A 24,193-nucleotide genomic window follows, 5' to 3' on the forward strand; every position below is an offset into this window, starting at 1 on the left:
AGTTAAAAACAGCCGTATCTACTGTTTATTAAAAATGACTCTCATCAGAAAACTGGTGCAGGTGTCCTTTTATTGCCTACATCTGCTTCATCACCCAACAGACAATAGACTCAGCGCTGCCAGGTCACATAAGCTTTTACAGTGTTGCTAAATCTTTTTAGGCGAGAGGGAGAAACACTGATTCAAGTATATGAGACTGAATGAATCAGTGGTAAGATGTACTGTATGTGTCAGTGTTCGTGCGTGTGTGTGTGTGTGTGTGTGTGTGTGTGTGTGTGTGTCTGTGTGTCTGTGCGTGTGTCACTGACTCAGCAGCAGAGTATGCAGGGGTGAGTTTACACGTGTGTGTGTGTGTGTGTGTGTATACACATGAGTGTGTCACCGGATCTGTAGAGGTATGGGGCTCTCCAGAGTGCTGTAGGCAGTTATTAATGGGAAACCTTGCTGTGCCTTTCACCTGTGATTTATCACCTGCTTGTGATGTGAAGAAGGGGTCAGGTTGGGTTAGGACAGTCTCCCTCACCTCAAAGGGAACCATAGGCACCCCCTCTGTTCTGCACTCAGAATGCTACCTCTTTTTCCTGCCACAAAACCATTGAGCTGCAAATTATAAGATGGAATCTGATACAGTGATATAAATGACAAGATCATTTAGATTACGAGATGCTACCATAATGGAAAATCATATATTTTGGGTGGGTCATTGACATGAATCAAAGCTAAGTCTGTCAAAATAAAAGAGGTTCTCACAATACTATGAATGCAAGTGGAAAGTGATAAATTCTACTGTATCATCAATCAGGAAATCAGGGGAACTTTGCTGTAAGCTCTCTCCTTCCCCATTCAGTGAAAACATTTAGTATGATAAACATGCAACAATAAAGGGAATCAGGAAGGGGGCAAATACTTTTTCATGGCACTGTATAAATAAGGATGTGTGTGTGTTCATGTTAAAATTGTCTGTTGTTATTCAGAAAATAACTTTATTTTCCAGTCTCAACTGTGAAATATGCACTTAAAATATACTTTCCTTAAGAATTTTCAGTTTTCCAAACAAAAATCTTTTGATTCAAAGATTACTCTCTCTGTACATTTTTATTGGACAATCTGTCAGAATTTTCAGCATTATTCAATATGGGTGGTTTCTTGAGTTATGCATTTGACTCATAATTAATATAGAATAATGATGAAAATACTTTATGGTGTTGACAACATTAATGTGTTTTATATTAGACACTTGCACTGATGGTAGATGGTGATAAGTATTTCAATTAAGCACGAGAGAGAGCCAGAAAGAGAGTGAGAGAGTGTCTATTATGACAAAAATACAAACAAATGCCTGAAGAATAGAGTAACGAAAAGTTACTTCAAATCCTCGCAAAATATCAGTAAAACAGAACAACAGGTGTTTTCACTAAATGCTCCACATATGTGGTAAGTGTACTGTGAATGTAATGTATATACTATACAGCGACAGTACAGATGCTTGTCATTTGCTTAAACCATGATAATTAGGGTGCTGTTGCATAAAAATACATTCTGTCAACACAGATTGAATTCATTATTCACTTTGATTTATTTTAGGGAGCCTAAGCTTTATGGGATAGTGCTATTTTATGTCAGTACCCTTACAGAAATGGAATATGCCACAATATGTTCAAACAACACAATACATGGCCACATATTAAAAACATACTTGCGTTCAGGTAGATTTTTTTTTAATTCATTGCCGTAAAACATAATTATTGACATTCCAAAAAGCCCATGTGTTTGCAGTACAGTGCAGAATATTCCATTTCTGTACAGGTCAGTGAGTGTGTACTGTATGTGAGGGACTGTTTCAAGGGCTATTCAGTCAGTCAAATCTTTATGGCATAACTCTCCATTATGTATCTCTTCTGTTGAAAATCTAAAGCATATTTTTGTACAGTAATTATCATTGCCGAACAAGAGCCAGCATTAAAACTTTACTCAAAGTGATTCATTTCAGTCCCAGACTAGGGAAGTTGCATGTGATCTTCTGATTATGAGTGCATCCTGACCTGAACAAGGCAGTAGGAGATCCCCAAAGAATGCACTGTCTAGGAAATAAATAGGTGGATTTGCTTATAAATAATTAAGTAGACTGTTAGTACATAGCAGCATCATCGATCAGTTTGTGCAGGACTTGAGCCTGCACGCATGATTGTGTAAAAATTTTGCCATATTGAGTTACTGCGCAATAATTCATATGAAATCCATGAAGGATAAAATCTCAAGTGCTCGATTTAGAGTTTACTGACCAATGAACAGTTCACTCCGCTCTGCATTCATTGTATATAGGACAGTGGTGCACAGTACTGACGGATATATGTATCCTTTCAATAAACTGGTAGTGGCTTTATATGAACTACAAGCCATGATTTAATGTCGGATTTGGATGTAAATGTTTTCCATTTGACTCTTCTCCTTGCACTCCAGCTGCAAACTTCTAACACTGCATGGTGCCCATTCACATCTCACAGAAGTTTTTTGTAAATGTATGGCAGCGGCTTTCTATGATGATAAACTAATGTAATCAATGCATGATGTGTAATTTTTTTTTATTTTGTAGCCTGCAGTATGTTTTGACCAGAGACCAAAGTTTTTGCCAGTAATGCACAAGGCCCTACTACCACACTGCTTGTCAGAGATTGCACTGTGGTAATTCACAGCGGATGACTAGATGATAAAAGGCTGCCATCTTGGATTCAAAGGGGTAAATGGATGACCTTCCTTCCTTTGCTCGCTTTGATTTTTCCACATGGCAGAGCGCGGTAAACAAGTCATGAGCACTGCGGCACACGAGCCGCGTGTGTGCACCATCTAAGTGGTGACTTTGCTTGGCTATGAACAGAGAGAACATAGAGAGAATACTGCAAAATGGGATGCTGGTTTACAGTGAGAGGCAGACCCACTATAGCCATGTGCATGTTCTGTATTCCCCACATGGAATGCATTTAAATCCTACCCCCTCAAAATTACCAGGCACACCACACATGCACGTTTTTTTTTTTTACCATTGTACATAAAAGAGACGTATTCATTTTATCTCAGAGCCATTCTTCTCTGTACTGGTATAATAGGATAAGCTAACATGAATTGCAAAACCAATGGCATGGGTGGGAATGTGTGGCAGTTGGTCTTATAAAGAGAGGACTTTCCAGAGAGGATACAAAAACAAAAAGCACCTTTCCATGCCGAGTCCACAATAAAATCTGGAACTTTCCACTCCATGAGATTTAGGGCACAGATTTATTCAAACAGATGCACTTAATCTGTTTAAGGGGATATGCAGTTCAGTCAATCCCTCCCACAGCATTTAAGCAGGGCTACTTTTCACAATTTAATGACAGGAAGTTCATGTTTTAAGCCAATCATTTTTTTTTTTTTTAAAGAATGACCCACACCCATGCTTCTGTTTGATTGGTCGCTCTTTGAATTATACATTAAACAATACCTGCTGCTTTTAATGCATTAATGTAATGTTAATCAATAATGTTTTGATGGTTAATTCATTTGACATTGAACATTTGATTGCTATTAATGGGTTTTAGGCAGAACAATTTACTCTATAATGATTATTTGCCATAGAAAATTCAGTTCTTTCAACAAAACCTCCCATATCCCCCATAGCCTTCAGATCACACTGTTCCTGTTTGTCAGATTTTTTGGTCTTAGCCGGAACGCTTTAAGGTGTGTCTGATTGAATAGGAAACAATGTAAGTCTGGTTGGATAAAATAGCATACGATCTTAAACTGGCTAAGAGCATTTTATTGGATCTATTGGTTATTCACATGCAGGGATGGATCTACAGGGTGGCATTCTCCAGTTCCCATCTAGTGTCTTTTTGATCCAAACAGCTGTATCAGTCGTCGATGTCACATGTCACCACGTAGCCTTAAGTTGAGTCTAATATATTTACGAAGATCAGGTTTGAGTTGACCAAATCCAATCATTTTGTTAATTGATAGTCTACTGACAACAGGCTAACAACCCTGGTTTAAACCCTCAGGTGGGGTGTCCGCACTTTTTCCTGTTTAGCAATCTCAGCAAGCTAGCATGCTATATCAAAACTATTTGATCTGTTCGTCACAAATAACTGTTTACGATTATATATATTTGGATTCTTTGACATACACACAAAATACAGTAGCCAAGAAACTTCCAGTAAAGAACTTCACATGCATAGAGAAAATGAACTATGCAATATTATACTCACACACTCATACCTATGGGCAATTTAGAGTCTTCAATTAGCCTACCTGCATGGACTGTGGGAGGAAACCGGAGTACCTGCAACAGTGCTGCCCACTGCACTGCCCATGGACTGACACATGATATCATATAGAAGGTAAGACGTGATATAATATTTAAGGCACATAATCGTGATGCTTGTGTTGTGCGTCCTTTATAAATTCACAGATTTACATTGAGTCTGGTAGAATGTATCTATCTTTCAGAAGTCACCAAAACTGATCGTTTCTTTGGGTGTTAGAACCGCGCCAGAGCAACACTCCCTGCCACCTTTTCACCACCCCATGTAAAAATGTCTCCATCCGCCACTGCTCACATGGCATCAAAACTGCGAGAGAGTGAGCTGAATCCGTTCAGTTTGGACTGCGCTGATATTCGGCGTGAGAGCAATGCAGGGGCAGATGAGTGGAGGAATGCCAGGTGAACGAGCTGGTGTCATACTTCACAACTCCCACAGACCCCACCTTTTCCCACAACACTCTGCCTCATGCACAGGCCATCTGCTTAGGATTCAGGAGGAGGGAACACACAACAAACAGCATCCGCCATGACTGCGTCCCTGTGTTTGTGTGTTTCCTTAATGACAGTGTAAGCCCGTGTTCTCTTCAGAGCACATCCGCATCGAAAGAAAATTGTGACAGTAAGCAGAATTGTGAGATCTGATTATACCGAAGTCTATCATGACGGAAAATAGACTGTGACTCTGAATTTTCAGTGTGCTCAGCAAACTGTCTACTGGAATATTGTGTAGTACTAGTGATTAAGGAAGTGGATCTATAACCAAGCTCCACCCTGAAGCATAGCACTAATCCGGATGGCTTCAGCGAATACCCAGCTGATAAAATGTAAAATGTAAGCTACATAAATCATCCTGGAAAAGAGCACCTGCTAAGGCAATCAATAATGTAATGCACTGTGGGAACTTTCTGATTCTCTACCCTACACAGCACAGGTTTATGAGACTAGTTAGCATGCCTTTTTCAACAGTGCAATCTCACATCCATTGCCACAGTGATCAAAGCAGCCCTTTAATCCTGCCCATAAGATAAACCTTATTTATTTATTTATTTATTTAAGAAAAGATCTACCCATGTGATCCATACGAAGGCATACACACAGAGGGGCAGAATGTGTAAATGCTATCCACGGTATTGAACATATCTCCAATGGCTTCTAGACCTCGTTCCTCCCAGTGAGGGAGAACCTCACACTGGGTGACTACACACACGCTCAGGAGACCACGAAGCTACGTAATCAGATGCAGTACGAAGGGTCGTGCTGGCTGAGAAGTCCTGCGCAGATGGAGAGAAGTCCCACGTGCATGCATGTGTGGGTGGCTTGCACCTGCGCAGTTGAGCAGAGTGGTGTCTGTGGCTAACAGCCTACACTGCTAGGCTCCCTTCTCATTGTATTCATCTAGGGTTAGAAACACACTTAATGCATGCCAATATATGCCCATGTGTCTTCCAAACAGAAGAGTACAGTTTAGTATAAATAAATGGCACTTATTTGTTGATTTCTGCCTATTTCAGTCTATTTTTAACTGCCACATTTTAGCCAAGTTTTCAAATCCACCATTCACTTGGAGATCGAGACATCACTGGAATGGTCACTTCAGACAACCAAATAAGGAGAGCAAAAAAAAAACAAAACAAAAAAACAATGTTTTATTTCACATCAAGTAAATATATGGGGGGGGGGAAATCTTAGCTTTCGCAAATCCAACAGGAAACAGGAAAATTATGCCATCGGTAGTAATAAAATAAGGCACAGCCATTATCTTTGAAAAATAAAATAAATAGATTTCTTTGAAAATACCATCATCTTGACTGAATGTGCAGGCCACATTGGTACTGTATTGCTGCAGCCTTCCAATAAATTCTACTTTTCAGTTTTCATTTCCATTAAACCTTCTCCGTGAAGCAATCAGACACTGAATGGCACAACGTCTATACTATATAGAGACTAACTTGCTTGAAATTTGAGAGAATTGGACAAACAGACCATAAACTCCACTCCAGTGCTATCCATGGCACTCCAGAGGAAATTATACTTAACGCATCCATTTTGTGAGCAAATAGTGGAGAAAAAGCAGCAATTGCACACAGATCTATAGCAATTTCACAGCTGTGCAGGATAATATGCTGACCATGAAATATGGTCCAAGATTGAGAAATGCTCTTTCAGATGAAAAATAACAGAGACGTCCCAGATTAGTGATCCAGGCAGTTTCAGCAGTGAAACAATACCAGCTGTCAAAACAAGGGCACACATTGCAGAAGGTCACAGAATATGTGTAGCATGGTAAAAAAAAAAAAAAAAAAAAGGTTCAGACAGGACTTCCAGAGCCTTCTGTTGACAAACAAACAGAAACTTGATTAATAAGCATTGGAACTCACCGAAAGAGAAATACCAAAATGGAAGCTCGCTATTGACTTCTTAGAAGAGAAAGAGGTCATGAAACGAACAGGCCAGTAGGCTCCATCACCAAAAGAACTCATTTCTGAGGAGAGGTTCGGCTGTCAAAGCCAAGCACGTCTGCCTGTGTGGGTCACAGCGTCTGGATCAGGAGAAAGGAGTTCAAAGTCCCACCAGCGGGTGGGAGATCAAAGACGCTTGATACTTCCCTGTGTCCCATGGTCTGCACTTCATGTGTACCCTGCGCATCACACCCCAGTGAACCCCCTGTACCTCACGGAAAAAGGAGTGAATTTGGAGACGGGTCAGAGAGTGATCCGAAGGCGTTCTTCCCAGCTTCAGTTCAGTGCAGTGGGCTTCACTGATGGTGTTTAAAAGTTTCATGTGTGCTTCTGAACCTGTGATATATTGTCTATAAGAAACCATTTTCTGAGTCCTCCTGGCTCTTTTTTTCTATGACTTGTAGCTTATATGAAAATAAATTGCACATCCTGCCCATGTCGCACAGTTGTTAAAAACACTTGAAACAGTTTGTCTTTCAGTGCTGAGACTGATTCATAAATATTAATTATGTGATATTAGGAGGCGTAATTGTGAAAACAAGTGGGATCCAAATAATTCAAATGAACAGCACTGGATAACAAAAAATGGTATTTTAAAACTGCTGATGTGACAGTCAAAAAATTCAGAGAAGGTGGAAAAAAATGAAATAAAACAAATGAGGAAGGGGTTTGTAATCCTGCTATTCCCAGTGCTAAGCTTAATTCCATCCATTCCATCAGCTGGATGCAATACGGCAGCTCATTTGAAAAACTTCTCTCATGAGGGATTTGACTGAGAGGTTTTCACACGCGTGTCTGAATTTGCGGATACATTTTTCCCCTTCCAGTTTCAGGGAATGAGAGTGAAAGGCAGCCAAAATTGGCTGTGTTCATCTCTTTTGAGCCCAAAAGCAATACTGCCACGCTACAAGCAGACTCATGGTACAGCGCGGGATCTGGTAATGAGACATCGTCTGACTTAATCACACACAGGAGCTGACAGCGGCTTGGTTTTGAATATGAAATAATATATTCTGTGCGGCTTGCTTATTCTTTCAGCAAATATTGCCAGTTCCTGAAAACCTACATATATCTCGGCATATTAGAAGCTGTTTCTCCCACCCACTCACCTCTCCCTCTCTCACTCTAATATATCCAGCCCAACCTTAGAAAACAAAGCCTTCTCCACAAGGATGGCATTGCACATGATTAGAACTTCATTCAAACGTCTTCATCTTATAATGTCATTCTTTGCCAAAGGTTAATACTGAATATCCCCATGCAATAGACCTAAGCCTTTGATGATAGCCAATTCATTTCACTGATATATCAAGCCAGCTGAGGGGAATAGATGCCATGAGGGGAGTTTCTTTTTCACTCCCCCATCTCTCTCTCTCTCTCTCTTGCTCTCTCTCTCTCACACACACACACATATAGACACACACACATAAAGGCACACACAGACAATCTCTTGACTGTGATGATAGGAACACCGGCTGCTTTGTGTCCCGGAGCCATGAAAACACATCTACAGTCATGGTAACTGAATAAAACTGCAAAATATGCACATTCACTTTAATGAGACAAATCCTCTTTAAACAGCCACTGGCCAAAGCCAGAGGTCAATGGGGGGATCTTCACTCTAATGACGCTGAGCAGATACATAGCATAGTACGACATCACTCATCTTGCGGACGTTTACGTGCTATCAGTGAGCGTACTGCACAAGAAGCTACTAGGGGGTGGCTGATGTGGGGAGTGCTCTGGGGATGTGGCCAGTCCCAGATCCAGAAATACACAACCTTAGTGTCAATGGACACAAGAGCAGAAGCAATCTCTCTCACTCCCCCACCCCTCTCTCCCTCTCTCTCTGTCTCTATCTACTTCTCTCTCTCTCTCTCTCTCTCTCTCTCTCACACACACACGCGCGCGTGCACACACACACACACACACAAACGCTGACACAAACACACACACAAACTAGCAAACTGCATTGCTTATGAATCTCAGAAGCTTGGCCACAGTCTCCCATTGCTTTTAATTATTGTGACATAGACATTTCACATATTGAAGATGTACAAATACATACCTGACACAGACAGTGCCTAACACATGTATGTATCTAACATGTACATACATACATACATACCTAACGCATATATACACATATTCAATGACACTACTGGTGAACAGGAACCAATGGCCAGGTCTTGAACAAGAACACTATGACCGCTGGGGATGAAAGCAAAGCTTGCCGAACGCGAAAAAGAGGGGCGTTGCTCAATTTGATTCAGTCATCACAGTTGCCATAGATGCAGCTGACAGCTACGCGTAGAGGTTTGTGCTATGAGTGACAGCTATGACAGGGACGTAATTCCGTCCCCTTTTCGGAAAGCGCAATCTTCATTAAAGCCTGGACCCGAGAGCAGCCAAATGGGAGGCAGGCGAAGGATGGATGCTGTACACTAAAGTGAAGGCAGCCTTTCCTGGCAAAGTCAGATTATGAAACCTTTTTTTTTTCCAGGAACACCAATGGCAACAGCATGGCTTGGCTATTCCATGAAGCTGAAATGCCACTCAATTGGGCATGAGATAGCTCATAGCATTAAGCAATTATAAAATGTGATATAATCCCTGATGCTGCAGGAATATCATCCTAGAAAACATGTTCATTTAAATAGATAGACTTCTGGTAGCGCATGTTGAAACATTACCTTTTTAAAACCAGCAGAGAGTAAGCTGAATCTTGTGATCCCATTAGGCCAAGTTTAGGGTGTTCAAATAAAACAAAATTATAAATACACCCATCACATGTATATTCACAGTGACAATCACATTCAGAGCACGAGCAATATAACCCACATTTAATAAGGGCATCTGGAAAGAAAAAGAAAGTAATATAATGTAATGACTCCCTTAAGCTGTGAAGTAGAAGGAACAGTATACCATCGCACAAACAAAAGGTCATTGTGACTTTTTTGATACCTTAAGATGCAAAAGCACAGGACATTGTTGGCAAGGAAATTCTAGCGCTGAGACTCTGGTTACTGCTTTTTTGTTTGCAGAAATTGTGAGATGTGTGCAGCTTCATGTAGTGGCTTTTATATTAGACATCAGAAAAAAGCAAGGATTCCATTGATTTTATTAACTGGAGACAGGCAGAGAGAAGGTCACTATGATTATCTGTATCTATTGGTCAGGCGCAGAATGGGGATCGATGCACAGCACAGGTTCTTCTCAGTGAATATTTGTTCTGACAGTGGAGTGGAGCACTCTGCCACTAACAATACCAGTTATACAAATATTATAAGAGCAAGATAAAGATAGCACTTAATGTAATGCCCCCCACAAAAGGCATTACTAAATCTGAGCCATTCCTCCATTTATATTGAAGTAAAAATGCTACTCACTACACTGATTCAGTGCACTACCCATGCAGATTCATTTGGTTGATGTTTTAGGCTGATCCATTATTCCATATAGTTTTCTCTTGCTCTGGGTTCAAGCTGTAATTAAGAATATATTTAAATTCAGAATGGATACCAAAGGAGTTCACATAGCACTGAAGGGAATTCATGGTGCAAAGGATTATGGGAAGGGAGTCAACACTGCATGTGAACTAATGAGAGTTCAGTCCTGCCATGGTTAATATCATCCAGGAAAGGGTGCCATGATAGATGCAGTCTCTCCACAAACAACAGCACAAATTAATCAGCTATTAGTGACTTCTAGTCAGTTATCAGGTATGGTATTCATTTTAATGCGACAATACATTTCCTCTCAAGAACAAAGTGCGGTTTCACTGTGTGCAACATAATAGTTTCTCTTGATCCACCAAACATATTTCAACAGCCTTCTCAGACCATGTTGAGGAGTGTTTTTTATGATTGTGGGTTTTATCCTGTTATGAAACCTTGGCTGTGATATTGAGCTAATTGCAACACAGTGCATCCTGTCAGCAATTCAACATGTAAGCCATTTAATTGTAATAGTGATTGTGTTGGTCAAAAATAAATAAATAAATAAATAAATGTACTGGACTGGACTGGACTGGAAATGTGTCACAGTATCAGCAACAGGACAGGGAAATACATTCAATACTATTTTCTTATTTCCCTAGAACTATATATGTCTGTGCAGTGCCCTTTACATTTCCATTTGTATCAGAATACAATGTATGTAGCATTGCATCAAACCTCTGAAAGGCAACCACGTCCATGGCAAATGTAAAGGTCTGTTTAAAGCTAATTGCTCCCAAGACGGATTAGAATGTATCAGACAGGTAGGAACGAGGAACCGAGGAAAATGAAATAATAAAGAAATGTTTATCACCCCTTCCCTCTCAGTATTTATGTGAAAACAGGATGGATCTCGGGGGCGTTTCTCTCTGGTAATAGACTTGTTGAAACGTGCAGTCTTGTCTGATGTACGCATGGGGTCCGTAGGTGTGAATGTCACGGGATCGCTCGTGTGGGGTGTGAATGCAGTGGAGGTGTGGTGAGGAAGAGAGGGAACCACAGTGTGAAGGGGCACTTAAGAGAGGTGGCACCATAGCCATCTGTGCACTCAATGCACCAGAGACAGAGGAGAGAGAGAGAGAGAGAGAGAGAGAGAGAGAGAAAGAATGTATGCTTATTTATATTATAATTGCCTGTAAGCTTTAGAAACACAATTTAATTTGTCATGTCAATAATGCTCCTTTTGAATTTGGCAGAGGGGAGGAAAGGTAGAAAATGGAGAGGGAGAAAATGAAAAAAAAAAGCTGGCAGCATAATAATTCACAAATAGAGGTTATATTTATCATAGATTTTATATATGGATTTATTTTATATATTTATTATACTATATAGTATACATCTTCGTTACTGCTTATAAATGAAAATTAGTATTGTATTTTCTTTTTCTATTTTATACTACTACTTGGGCAGAGATAGAGTGATGAAAGAGGCATCTGAAAGCTAGGAGAAGATGGGGGAAGGGTGGGTGTGCCAGGCCAGTCCAGCCCACTGCCTGCCCAAGGTCTACCCAGCCTGGGGCCATCTGTCAGGCCCAGGGAAATCCAGCGGACTGTCAGGCATCATTAGCCAGACCATGTGAGAATCTGACATTAAGGATTCCTCCGCCCTCAGCCCTGACTCCCGCTCGTGCCAGCGGTAGGTCAGAGTGTCCATTCCAAAGGCTCTCATTCAAACGGGTTCTGATCCCAACACACTCTGGAGCAGATCATGAGCCATTCACAGGAGAACCCCCAATCACACTGAATTACAGATACACAGCTCTGTGTTCAAACATGACAAAAGTATAACCCCAAGTCCGTATTTTAGGGGCTACTCAATTTCAGATGTATTCCATTGGCGCTCCCACTTCTACTGAGATGAGATCTTTGTTGTGCTCCAAAAAATAATTTTATAATCAAAGATGTTGGTATATTTGGACATTCAAATAAAATATATAAAGGAAACACTTTAACCAAAGTATTTTTATCACATTCTTTGTTTTGTTTTCTTCTTAAATTTCCCATGTGAAATGTTATGTTACATTCACAGATTGCAAAATGTAATAATTATATCGGTTATCATTCTAATTTGTACATCCTGCAGGTTATATCAAAAATAAAATAAATACTGAAATGCAATATAATCCTTCAGTGCAGGACAGAGAAACAAGGTAAATGAATAGGTGAATGGCGTATGGACCTATTTACAAATGGACAAGAGACCATGTTCTCTTTTAAAAGTCTGTTTAGAGTTACCATTCATAATTTCCATGCCATCATTACTCACTGGAGCCCAGGGTAGACTGCTTTACTAAATGTCACTGACCTCAGAGACGGTATCTTTTCTTTTAAACCCACTGGAGCTGGTGTATTGCCTCTCACAGTAATTTGAAGCACAATTTTAAATGTCACATGTCTCAATCAAAACACCTCGTTTCCTATTCAGCGGCTGTGTGAAGGATGACCATTTTCCTTGCTCCCTGTCTGACCCAGCCTCGCTGTGTTTGCCCATCGCTGCATTGAAAGAAACTGCCCTCTCGCAATCCACCAGCCATCAGAGTCTATTCATCTCTATTCGAGACTCTGGAGAGGATTAGTTTTAATGTGAAGTGTAGGTCAGCCTGTTCAATCATTTATCTGCACGTTCCTTATAGGAGCTTCTGGGCTGTAATATCACCCCGCTGCTCTGAGTAGAGTGAATTTTCAATGTTTATTATAATAGTCCTGCTGTTTTGCTTGTCAGGATAAGAGCCTATCTTGGACAAATCATCAAATTTACTAATGGGTAAATACAGTCTTTCATGCCCATCAAATGCTGTTTGACCACAGGATGCGGTAGAAATGGGTATAATGCTCAGATCCCTTATGTCATTTAAAATAAAGTTTTTAGAATAAAAATAATCCAAGTTGTATCCCTGTGGCTGTGATGACAGTGTTTTAATGTAAGCCCTGCCATTAAAATAAAAGCAAACAGCACTGTCTCCAAGGAGTTTCAGGCCAAAGGAAGCCACTACCATTTTCAGAATGGTGAATTCAGTCTAGAATCAAAGCAGTGCAAAGACTGACTTTGAATAACCATATGTTAAGCAGCTGTGTCCAGGTTCCCACTCTAAGCCATATGTAAAATTCCATGATTTTTACGTGATTTTCATGACAAAAATGTTGAATTTCCATGACCTATATAACATGATGTTTTTCCCATGACCAATTTTTTAAATCCTACTTTAAATACAGAACTAAGCTCAGTCATATTTAAGTCTATTATTCTGCTTTACTCAGGACTTTAACAATGGCTCAAATTATGAATGAACAGTAGCTGACAAAAAATACCATGCACTGAATGACAATAACAATCAAAGCTGTGCCTATGTTTTGCTGCAAGAGAAAGAAAAAGTAGATTGTATTCCACTACACATATGTGCACATACAAAAGCAAATTTAATTTACTTCATAATTCAGCAAGGCTCTTGCTCTTAGATCAGTGTCTGAATTACCACCTTGGAAAGCTTCACACATAGTTATAGCTGGGATAATTTAGCCAGTTCATTTCACATATATTTCAAGCCAGTTGAGGGGAAGAGATGCCATGAGTAAAGTTTCTTTTTCTGCACCCCCTGCCTCTCTCTCTCTCTCTCTCTCTCTCTCTCTATCTCACACACATGCACACAAACACACACATACACCAGCATACACATCATATACACAAAAACTCACTATACACACACACTAAACACACAATATATACACACTAACCTGCCATTGTCTTCCGTATGAATGGGCTGGACTGACCTCATTAATTCATCTAAAGGTCCATTCACTGTTATTTCTACAAGGCCATGATATGGAAACTATCTTTTTACCCATGTTATTTTTAGAGCTGGAATGTTTCGAAATATCAGGCTGACTCACACACGCTGTTACCTTTTTTAAAATACCCTGTTCATGCTGTGTTCTTGCCAAGACAGCTCTAAATCACTGTTTTACACTATTGTCATGTTTAATGTTGCACAAGAGATGACAACTTCAATGGGGCTCTGTAAATGTGTACTCTGTGCATGCCTATCTGGTGCCTATCTATTCTGGTGCCTGCCAAACTCATGATCATGGGTGCATCTGGAAGAAATCACAGCACTTCTATTTCTCGAGACCTTTATTTCACCTTACGGACCAAGTGGAAAAATGGTTGAATTCCCCCTCATTTCAAGGATGTGTGAACCCAGAGACCTGGATTCAGTGTAAATTGTGCAATATTGTAGGATTTCCCCTGGGCTTCTGACCATGTTTTATAAAACCTGAATATCCAAAAACCGAAGTCATTATATTGAGCATGAACTCTGAACAATAAAAGCACTTGAAGGCTACGTGCAGGAGACTTCATGTACAAGTGTACAAATATACACAGCCGTCCTATTTTCATAATGGCTGTATCATTATTTCCATAGAACAGTGTGCCCTGCCTAACCCAGACCCAGAAAGGTTCTCCATTATTCACATTATTTCTGAAATGACAGACACATATTTTCCAAATCTTCTACACATTTCTTTTGCCATTGAACACCTGTCTGGCTTAAAATGATGTACAAAAATCAAAGTGTAATTATAGAATGCCATAAAATATGCTTCTACCTCTTGGGTAAATTATTGCTCACCTGAGTATAGGGTCATGTAGGTCATATGCTAATGATGATGATGATGATGATGCTGAAGATGAAGATGATGCTGATGATGAAAACAAAAATAATGAAGATGACAATGATGATGATTATGTGCTTCAATTTGAAGTGCTTCATCTGCTTCAATGAAGTCCATTTAGAGACTTCAATGATCAGCACATTGTTCAATACATTCATCTGCATTTGAGAGAGTGCTGAGACTGTATACACCCCAGAGGCACAAGTGACAGACAGAGTGAAATGATGCATTGTGGGAAGGCTGGAGTTTTATTTGGATACTACACCTGTGGGGACTACGGCTCAATGCCCACCCCTAACAATGATAAATTGAGAACCTAATGCAACTCACTTAAACCTTGCAGAGGACAAACACAATGCACTATCCTAGGGCAGTTTCTGGAAAATTGTCCTTTGTTCCCATTTCGCTCACAACATATATCCACTCAGTATTTTTTGCTGTCTTCATTACAGTCTGTCTACAGCCTGACAAGTGGTACAGGATACCACAAATTAGCTAAATGGCTCAAAAAGAAACAAACAGCAAAGCATATCAAATCTCAAGCAATGTATGCTTAAGTAATAAAGACTTGCTATTTAATTACCAGGAATAATCTCCCATCCCAAATCTCTCAAAAACACCAAAATATTGTAATAATCCATTGCACTGGACAGATAAATGAATGCAGGTTTGTCCAAAACAGAGAGCAGATCTTCCGAAATGTGTGTAAATGTATATCTGACCTATTTTATTCCAGTCTAGGGAGATCAAATTCACTTCTTTTGGGAAAAAGCACATGCTACTAACATTAGTAGCATCATATAATAGCTTTTTTAAAAATTCTTATTTTTCATGAATACATTTTACATCTAATGCTCTGACTTGTTTTTGTTTTTGTTTTTTCTTATGGCTTAACCAGGAGCTCAGTTATAAACCTTACATAAAATTGTTCAACATTTTTGCAGCAATCAGGATAGATCTAGCCCAAATATGTCAAATCATTTTCATTCTCAGCTGGAGCCATTTGTATGCAGATCTTTCCTTTTTTTAGAATGTCGGACAGGGGTTGACTTTATCTCAGTGAAAGATGTGAAACTCTACTTTGCAAAAGCACCCAAGCCCCTCCCACACCACATGGTTTGTCATATGAATAAAGGGCTTCTTTATCTTCCACAAGACCTGACCAAAATCTTGATGTCTTCATTCCATTTCACAGAAATGGGAATGTGTGCCACCCTCAATTTAAATGAATTGTATACTTGAATGATTATATTTTTTGTTTGAATAGATCTTAACGTGTTGCTCATTATTCTCATGTAGACCACTATCACGAGTGAAGCGTTCAGCAGGCAGGGGAGGATCATGGGTACTTCACTGAGATTGCTATAAAATAATTTCATTTGTCGGCCTATAATTATGTTCCATTGGAATCCAAACAAATGCTCTGTAAAGGCAATGTATTGGCTCACAAACAAATGCTGGTCTTAAAATGTCTCTTGATGACTTAATTTTTTTTTTTTTTTAATGCATCAGAAAAAAAGAATTAATTCGTATGCATGTCCTAAATATCAGTCTTGTTGTCAAGGGTCTGGAATGTGAGCCAGCCAATCATATTCCCTGGGCATGTTTGCCTTCAGGGGATATGGAAATGAGGGTGATAGAGGGTGGTATTGAAGTGCATGTTCTAAAATGAGATTGGGGTTTAACTGAAAAAGATACACATGGGATGAAGCCATTTTTCAGTCATGTCGTGCTTCTTAAACATGTGTTATTGCAATTGCATTTTATGGTTTTTTTTTTTTGTCCCCTGTGATATCATTATTTGTTTGTTTAGCAGCACTCTTACCCAGGGTGACATACTGTTCATAACTCACAGTTTGTTATACAACTAGTCATTTAAAATGGCAATTTTAGATTTGCAAAGAGAAATACATAACCTAGGAATGAACCCTGCAATGTTCCAGTAACTTATTTCACTGTCCATCCCTCACTGCCCTGTGACCCTGCTGAAGTTTCTGAAAGGTCAGTAACTTCTACAGACATTGCTGTGTCTTTGTCGTCTGAAATTATTTTCTCATGTTCAGATGCAAGTCCCAAGAGAAACGGACCATAGAGAGGCAATACTACTTGTGCAATATTCAACATCAAATTATTTTATGTTCTGTCCTCTCCGTACAAGTCGAGTATTGCTTTCGGAAATCCGATCAAATATACAGTAGCAAGCTGTAGCAGCCCATCATTATTTGTTTAATAATACCCTTGATAATTGCACAGAAAGTGCAGAAGTTGTGTATATTCAATAAAATTCCCAGATTCATTACAGCCATTTTTTCCAAACATCTTTACTATGTGCAAGTTATCAGCGGAAGAGAATCTAGAGAGATAATGATTATAGTGCTGACGGATAATTAGATTTGTCATCATTGCCTCTTTGACTGTGCTGACATAACCTTCAGCAGCAAAAACTATTTTCAACAAGAATTGTGTTTTGAATTCAATTTGCATTCATCACCTTAACAGTGAAGCATCTCCACTTCTGTAAGTCACTGCAGAAAAGAGAGGAAGCTAAGTGATTGTAATGTAATGTAATTAGTCATCTGCACAGGTCATTTATGTAGCAGGGGTCCGCAGTCAATGAAAAAACACCTCCAAACGGGTCACTGGCAGGCCTCCCCTCTATAATGTGGGCAGTAGAGTCATAGGGTTTACGGGCCTATTTCCAAATGAACTATGAGCAGGTTACCATTAATTACCATATCACAAATAACACGGGTGAAGAAAGAAAAATAACTATGACTTGCTGGTCTTCTTTGCTATGAACACTGAATACACTTCAATGCACGCCATGATGGCATATTTCATAAAATTAACACCATATGCATTTCAAAAATATAATTGCCTGCCATGCAGTTTGCGATAACAGCGAATACTGGCATCTGCCAAACACTAATGAGGAAGCACTAATCAAACTGATTCATTATGTGAGTGGAGCCGCCGCCACACTTCCTGGATGCTGTGGGCTGCGTGCGGCTCAATGGGTGGCGGGTAATGAGGCGCGGTTGGTGATGTATTTTTTTCACAGACGCACACAGCGTGGTTTGGGAAATGTACCCGGGGAGCATCCCCCAAGCTGCTCGCCGCAGATGTGGAGAACCACAAAGAAAGTCGTGCCCTACCTACTGCGGCCAGAACTACCGCCAAAGAACCGAGCGACCGCTCACCCCTTAAAGAACCAGGGTGTTCATGCCGGCGATCAGATTCGAATGCCTACGGTGGATGGATGATAAGCTGATAGTCATAAGCCCCCTGTGACAGGCCGTAATATTGCAAAACTACTGACACAAGAGGCAAAATAATGATCTCCTTGGTGAAACTGCAGGAAAAGATTTGTTCTGCACTGTCCCCATTTTCACCCCAGATGAAGCATCCTTGTTTACAGTTAGCTGTGAAAAAGGCCTGCAGAAGAACATTTTTTTCAAGTATTTCTTTAACATCATGCTGGACATTCCCTCTTTCAATCCTTTCAGTCTGAATGGCCTTTACTGTGCACTCTGACAGTGCTGTCAACCAATCAAAATATCTCAGGCGAAATTGCTTGATGAAGTTGCATGTTCCCCAGACTAAACTGTGAAATTAAAGCTTTGATGTGAAACAGCACCCACGGGACATTAGGATAAGACTGCACAGGTGTTAGTGTAAAGCAGTTCAGCATGAGTATCCTAATGCTCAGCAGGGCTAATAAGCCAAAAGCGGAATCGTGTAGCAATGGGCGAGAAGACCAGTTGAATTGGGTTAATCATGGACGATTGGGGAGATAGAAAAACATACATAGAAAGTACCATTTTGTTTTCTGGATATTAATGCTAGACAAGCCTACATTTGAGTGAGACTTACTAAACCTGGGAGAGAAAGTTTTCTCAGCTTTTCAACTTTGAGTGAAGAACAGCATAAAAGCTACTGACTTACATTTAAAACAATGAAAAACCCTGCTGCTACTCCTCTGAGAATATAATTTTGCCTGTTATTAATGATAACAGAAAATAAACATTCTTTACTATATAAGAATAATAAACACACTGAAAACCCAAACTGCAGCACAGTTTCACATTTCTTTAACCTCACTTTGAATTGGAACCATGGCAATGCTGAAAAAAAAACCCACATGAAATCATCCCGTGGTGAACCTTTCCTTTCAGCCAAGCTAGAGCACTGGCCAGCCTCGTATCTCCCTCGACCACACACAAATGCCTTTAGGACATGTTGTGTTTGCCAGAGGCTGAAGATAGAACATTTTTGGATCCCAGGACGAAAGCGAGCAGGAACATGTTGTCCACAGCTGGATGAGCTTTCCCATGAATCTGGGTCTGGCGTTGGCTCCGCTCCCTGGTAATTACTCCCGTTTCCAAGGGGTGTGTTCAGCGGCAGGGTACTGACAGCACATCCCAACTCTCAGCGTCAACCCGCTAACGAAAACTAATGAACCGCGAGACACACAGAACTGTGAGGGAATCCTTCTCTCTCTCTCTCTCTCTCTCTCTCTCTCTCTCTCTCTCTGTTGAAGGGTTTGCAGGGTTCTTGGAGAAGAGCAGAAATGAAATCATTCCCGCTCTTTCTCCATGAATATTTCAGGTGGCTGATTAGGCATTCCTTCTTATTCAGTAGATCAGTGGATAAAAGAAAAGAGGCTGATGAAGGAGAGGCAGTAACAGGGGGTAGGAGAAAGTAAGAGTGAGGAGAGCCTCCACTGCTCTTCAGAGAAAGAAAGAAACACAATGGCCCCGTCGGGGCTTCCTCGCTCGAGTGCCTGTATCTTGTGGGATAAATCACCCTTTGGCTGCTACCCCAAGTGCTTGTGTAGGTCAGGGAATGAGCACATTAAAGGGAGCAGCTGGACATCTGCAATTATTCCATGGCAGACAATTTTTATACTTGCAAATTATTTGCTAAACTATGATGACTTTCAAACCCCTTTCAGGTCTTGAATAGGTATGCACCTTACCCCAGAGTGGCAATGTAAGAAACATCAGCAGCAGGCAACGATAAACACACAATGGGTTTTGATTATTAGATGAGGTTTACAGCCTTGTATTATGATGCTGAATGCTTTTGTGAAGCCCAAATTATGCTTTTCGTATGCAGGCCAAGCCGGGGGACATGAGTGGGGTGAGGGTGTTTAGTGCAGTGCTGAGAGCTCCTCTCTCACCCCAAGATAAGGTCCCCTCAGAGGGGCCTCTTAAGACAGAGGTTCAAAGGTCGGCTCTCAAAGGGGTTGTGGGGGGATGCGGCGCTGGTGGGGGGAAGATGAGCGGAAATGGAACCGCTTTATCATTTAAAATCAGATGTGCATGTTTTGAGGGGAGCGTCTTGAAAGCGGCACTGTAGCAAATCCTGCAGCCCGAAGCACGCTTCAGTTCTGAGCATCAGAGAGATGCTGCCCACACAAGAGCAGGCTGAATGTAAGCAGTTATCATTAAACAGTAATCATTTCACCCACAAACTTCTCAATGAATGAGAGCCATATGGACAGTTCTGATTCATAGCATAACTAACTTACACAACTATGCATCACAAAACACATATCTACTTGTTATGTTGTAATTAAAGAATTACCACAAAGCTGTGTCTATCGTGCTTTAGTTTCCATTTTATCTTCTATTAATACTTATCTTCAGTAGCTTCCTCAGTGGTGCAATGAACTGCTTGCTCACCAGCAAAAGAACTGCAGTCTTTAAAATACTTTTTTATCAAAAAAGCATGGCTCTTTAAGCAATACTTTTGCATTTATTTTCCACCTTTTTTCTTCATTATTGACAGGTAATTTAATGCATTCAATTTACTTGGATGTTGTAGCTTTCAAATAAGCAGTGTTTCATCTAATGCCTCATCCACATTTTCCCCTAGTCTGACGTGTAACATGTCTTCTGCAGAGGATGGAAATGAATAAAGGCAGTCTGAGCCATGTTGTGTTTACCATTTACACTTTGGCACAGGTATTCTGAAAAGCTATTACAAAATCCAATATGGCAAGCTTACTGTGCCATGTGACCTACTGACATGATTTCCATTGGAGGATTTATATTGCATGATTCATACAGAAGCTGTAAAAAGTGCTGCTGAGCTTTATCAAATAAAGACTGGATTTCAAAAAACAAACTAAGCTAAACATATGGGTAATAAGCGATTGCTGGTAGTACTCCATAATAAACTTTATGCATGCTTACGATATTATTATTCAGAAGTCTATTTTGACCTTATTCACAATTATCCCCATCATCACTATTATCATCATAAAAATAGATATTGATATTTTATTCAGGATTTCAAAGCAATGGCCTTTGCCTGGAGGAGTATTGAATAAAGAACTTCTTCACCTCCTTTATCTTCATATGAATACCTTCCTCCAGAGAGAAATATCACTTCGTCCACCTTTAACATAGGTCACATTTCCATGCCTGCCATTAGAAGATTTTCCATCACATTCTGGAGGCAGACAGCACATCAGGGAGACGCATTGCACCCATGTTAAAGTTACTATTGCCCACAGGGACGTTGCCCATATCGGGGTGCCCCAGGACACAAAGAAAGTTTGCTTCCATTCATGAGCAGGGCTAGAATATGAAAGGGAACAAATCAAAACCCAAACTCACAACCGAACAGACGACAGAATAAAGAAATACAATCCGCTCAATCTCTAAAGGATGAAAAAAATCTAATTTGCAGAAATGACTGCGCGCTTCATAATTTCTAAATAAAACGAAAATGACTTTTTCCAGGTACCTTGAATGTAGGGGTTTTTCACGGTGCGGTCATCTGTACCTATTATGATCTACGGATCGGTCAAATGTAGGTTAACTCTGAGTAGCGATCCCTTTCTCTCCTTTCACAGTCAGTGGTGTGTTTTCGCTGTATAAACCTCGGCTCCTTAATCTCCTTACTCAGCTACATTCTCTTTAAAAATTCAAGAGCACAGGGAAGCGATACATTGATCCTGGACTTTCTCTGGTCCAGACAGCGGGGAAATAGTCCATTGATCGAGGGTGCCACATGAGGGGGAACATGAGATCCTAATGTGAGGAGTCTGGTTACATAGTTAATAGGTAGCCATTACATGTACATTTAAACTTAAGATTCAAAATGGCAAAAATTGAGGGAAAACTCATGAAAAATCGTACTCTAGTTTCAATATATATATTCATTAGTAACACTGCCACAGCTGGTGCTGATAACATGTCCTGTCCATATATAAGCTATATTGAAACATATTGTGTCCATGTTTTCATCTTCAAGCTAGCACATGACTCAGGGAACAAATGCCTTACAAATTTCAATGTTACACATAATTAGATACGCTGAAAACCTGTGTTCGATAAAATGGTTATCAACTTTGACCCAGAGACAAGCCTATAAATTATGTGTTGATTTTATTGGCTGTCTTCATTCCACAAAGCCACTCGGACCAAGTCGATAGCGGCAAAACGATATATTGATCAAGTGGTATTGCTGTCGAGGATATCAGTGAAATCATGCATTGATCCATGACCGTCTCTGTCCGGTATGGCAATTAATCACCCATTGACCCAGCACCATTTCAGGCTGGTTTTACAGTGAAACTTTATATTGATCGAGCACCACTGAAGACTGAGCTAGAATGTTGCCTTTCTGACATTTTGTTCAATTTCAATCCACAAAAAAATGTTCCATTACAGTTCATACACGCATGTATATATACACCGTTTGTGGAGATAAATGTACAGTATATGGTCAAATTGCTCAAATTCAGGTATACAGCTGTTCTTCTCAAATCTCTAATATGATATATTATTTATGTGAAAGGCTACATGGTTTCTATTATAGACATGAATTACAATTCAATAGCACTCCTGTATTTCAAAATACAGTGGATGTGGAAACTTTCTTTTGACTTCCTTTAAGCACGGTGAGAGAGAAATTAAATATCAAGCACTGCAGTGGATATGCACAAGAAACAGTGGTATGACTCCTGTATCGGATCCCTGTAACATCCTTCATTGTGTCAAACTTAAATGACTGAAAATCAATTGGGTGTAAAATCCATAATGCACTGCAGGTGAGTAAAAGTAATTTGTACATTTGTATCATTATGTAGAGATGACTACTGAAGAGTGAAAACACTCAAAAGGGTTAAAGAGATTTCACAGTTTGAGCAACGCTTACATTCAGAGAAGCGCATTGTTGTAGTACCCACCTCAAACCAAACGCAGCGTACTCCAGAACATCACCACAATCAGCAGAACTTAGAACTCTTCCCAATAAAAGAAACACTTCTGCTGCTGATAATAAGGATGCTTCACATTTAAAACTTAATTCACGTCATCTGCAACACTTTCCAGAAAATTTCACTTCAAGATAGAAATTAAATATTTACTGCAATAGCCGAGACTGATATCTATATGCAGAATTGGTGGACGTACCTGTTTCCCAGACGTACACTGACTTTGTGGTGGCTGTAGTTTGTCCCCGAGCATCCCAGATGCCACAGAGCAGCAGAGCGGCTCTAAACAGGCATGGAAGCACCTCTGTGGAAACACCGGGCATCCCTGCACCCCTGCTGTCCAGCCTCATGTCTCTCACGAGGCCAGTAAATCCACACAGGGAAAGGTCGCAGAAAGAAAGCAAAAAAAAAAAAGATGAAGAGCAAAAAAATGAGATGCAGCAGACTGAAAGGGAAGCGCACACGTTCTTTTGTCCCTTTTTCAGAAGGGCGAAGTAGTCCGGTCCGTCCCGAAAGGGTAGTCCAGGTGGCTGATCCTCTCCTTTCCTCTCCTCTCCACCGGCTGGCTGTCAGTGAAGGAGAACGAGCGCTAACTCGGGCGCGCGGTAACAATAGAGCCCTCGGCCACTGCTGCCGCTCGCTCGCTGATGGGTTCTGCGCGTGCCGTGGCGGACGCGGCGCCTCCCCTCTCTCCTCCGTTCAGGGCACGCGAACACTCCTCCACGCTCCCGTCAGCCAGGAGAACAACAGGGTGCAGGGTGGTGGGAGGGGGGAGGTGGGAGGGGCACCAGCACACGAAGCAGGTTACCCAGGATCAGCAGAGAGCTGGAGCTGCACACCAGCTGGTAGAGAGAGCTACTGAGAGGCAAAGGAGAGATGGAGAGGAGTGGGCGGGGTATGTGTGTGTGTGTGTGTGTGGGTGAAGGAGAGAGAAAAAGAGAGAGGGGGGAAGAGGGGAGAGGAAAGATAGCCTCTTAAGCCATTCAAAAAAGGGGAAAATCAGTTGACTCAGTCAAGTAAGATTCCTGATGAATTATTAA

At 40.6% G+C, this 24,193-nt stretch overlaps 1 protein-coding gene across 2 annotated transcripts in view; it reads right to left on the minus strand.

Moving 5' to 3' along the window:
* The window catches only part of LOC118211966 (thrombospondin type-1 domain-containing protein 7A), a 112,751-nt gene extending 88,849 nt beyond the window's left edge, over positions 1-23,902 (minus strand). For both annotated transcript variants that reach the window (XM_035389599.1, XM_035389590.1), the window contains exon 1: positions 23,353-23,902. In XM_035389599.1, the coding sequence (XP_035245490.1) occupies positions 23,353-23,503 (151 nt within the window). In that variant the 5' untranslated portion in view covers positions 23,504-23,902. The remainder of the gene's footprint in view (positions 1-23,352) is intronic.
* Positions 23,903-24,193: the final 291 nt, after the last annotated feature.

The sequence above is a fragment of the Anguilla anguilla genome, chromosome 1, assembly GCF_013347855.1.
Source record: "Anguilla anguilla isolate fAngAng1 chromosome 1, fAngAng1.pri, whole genome shotgun sequence".
NCBI classification, from domain to species: domain Eukaryota; kingdom Metazoa; phylum Chordata; class Actinopteri; order Anguilliformes; family Anguillidae; genus Anguilla; species Anguilla anguilla.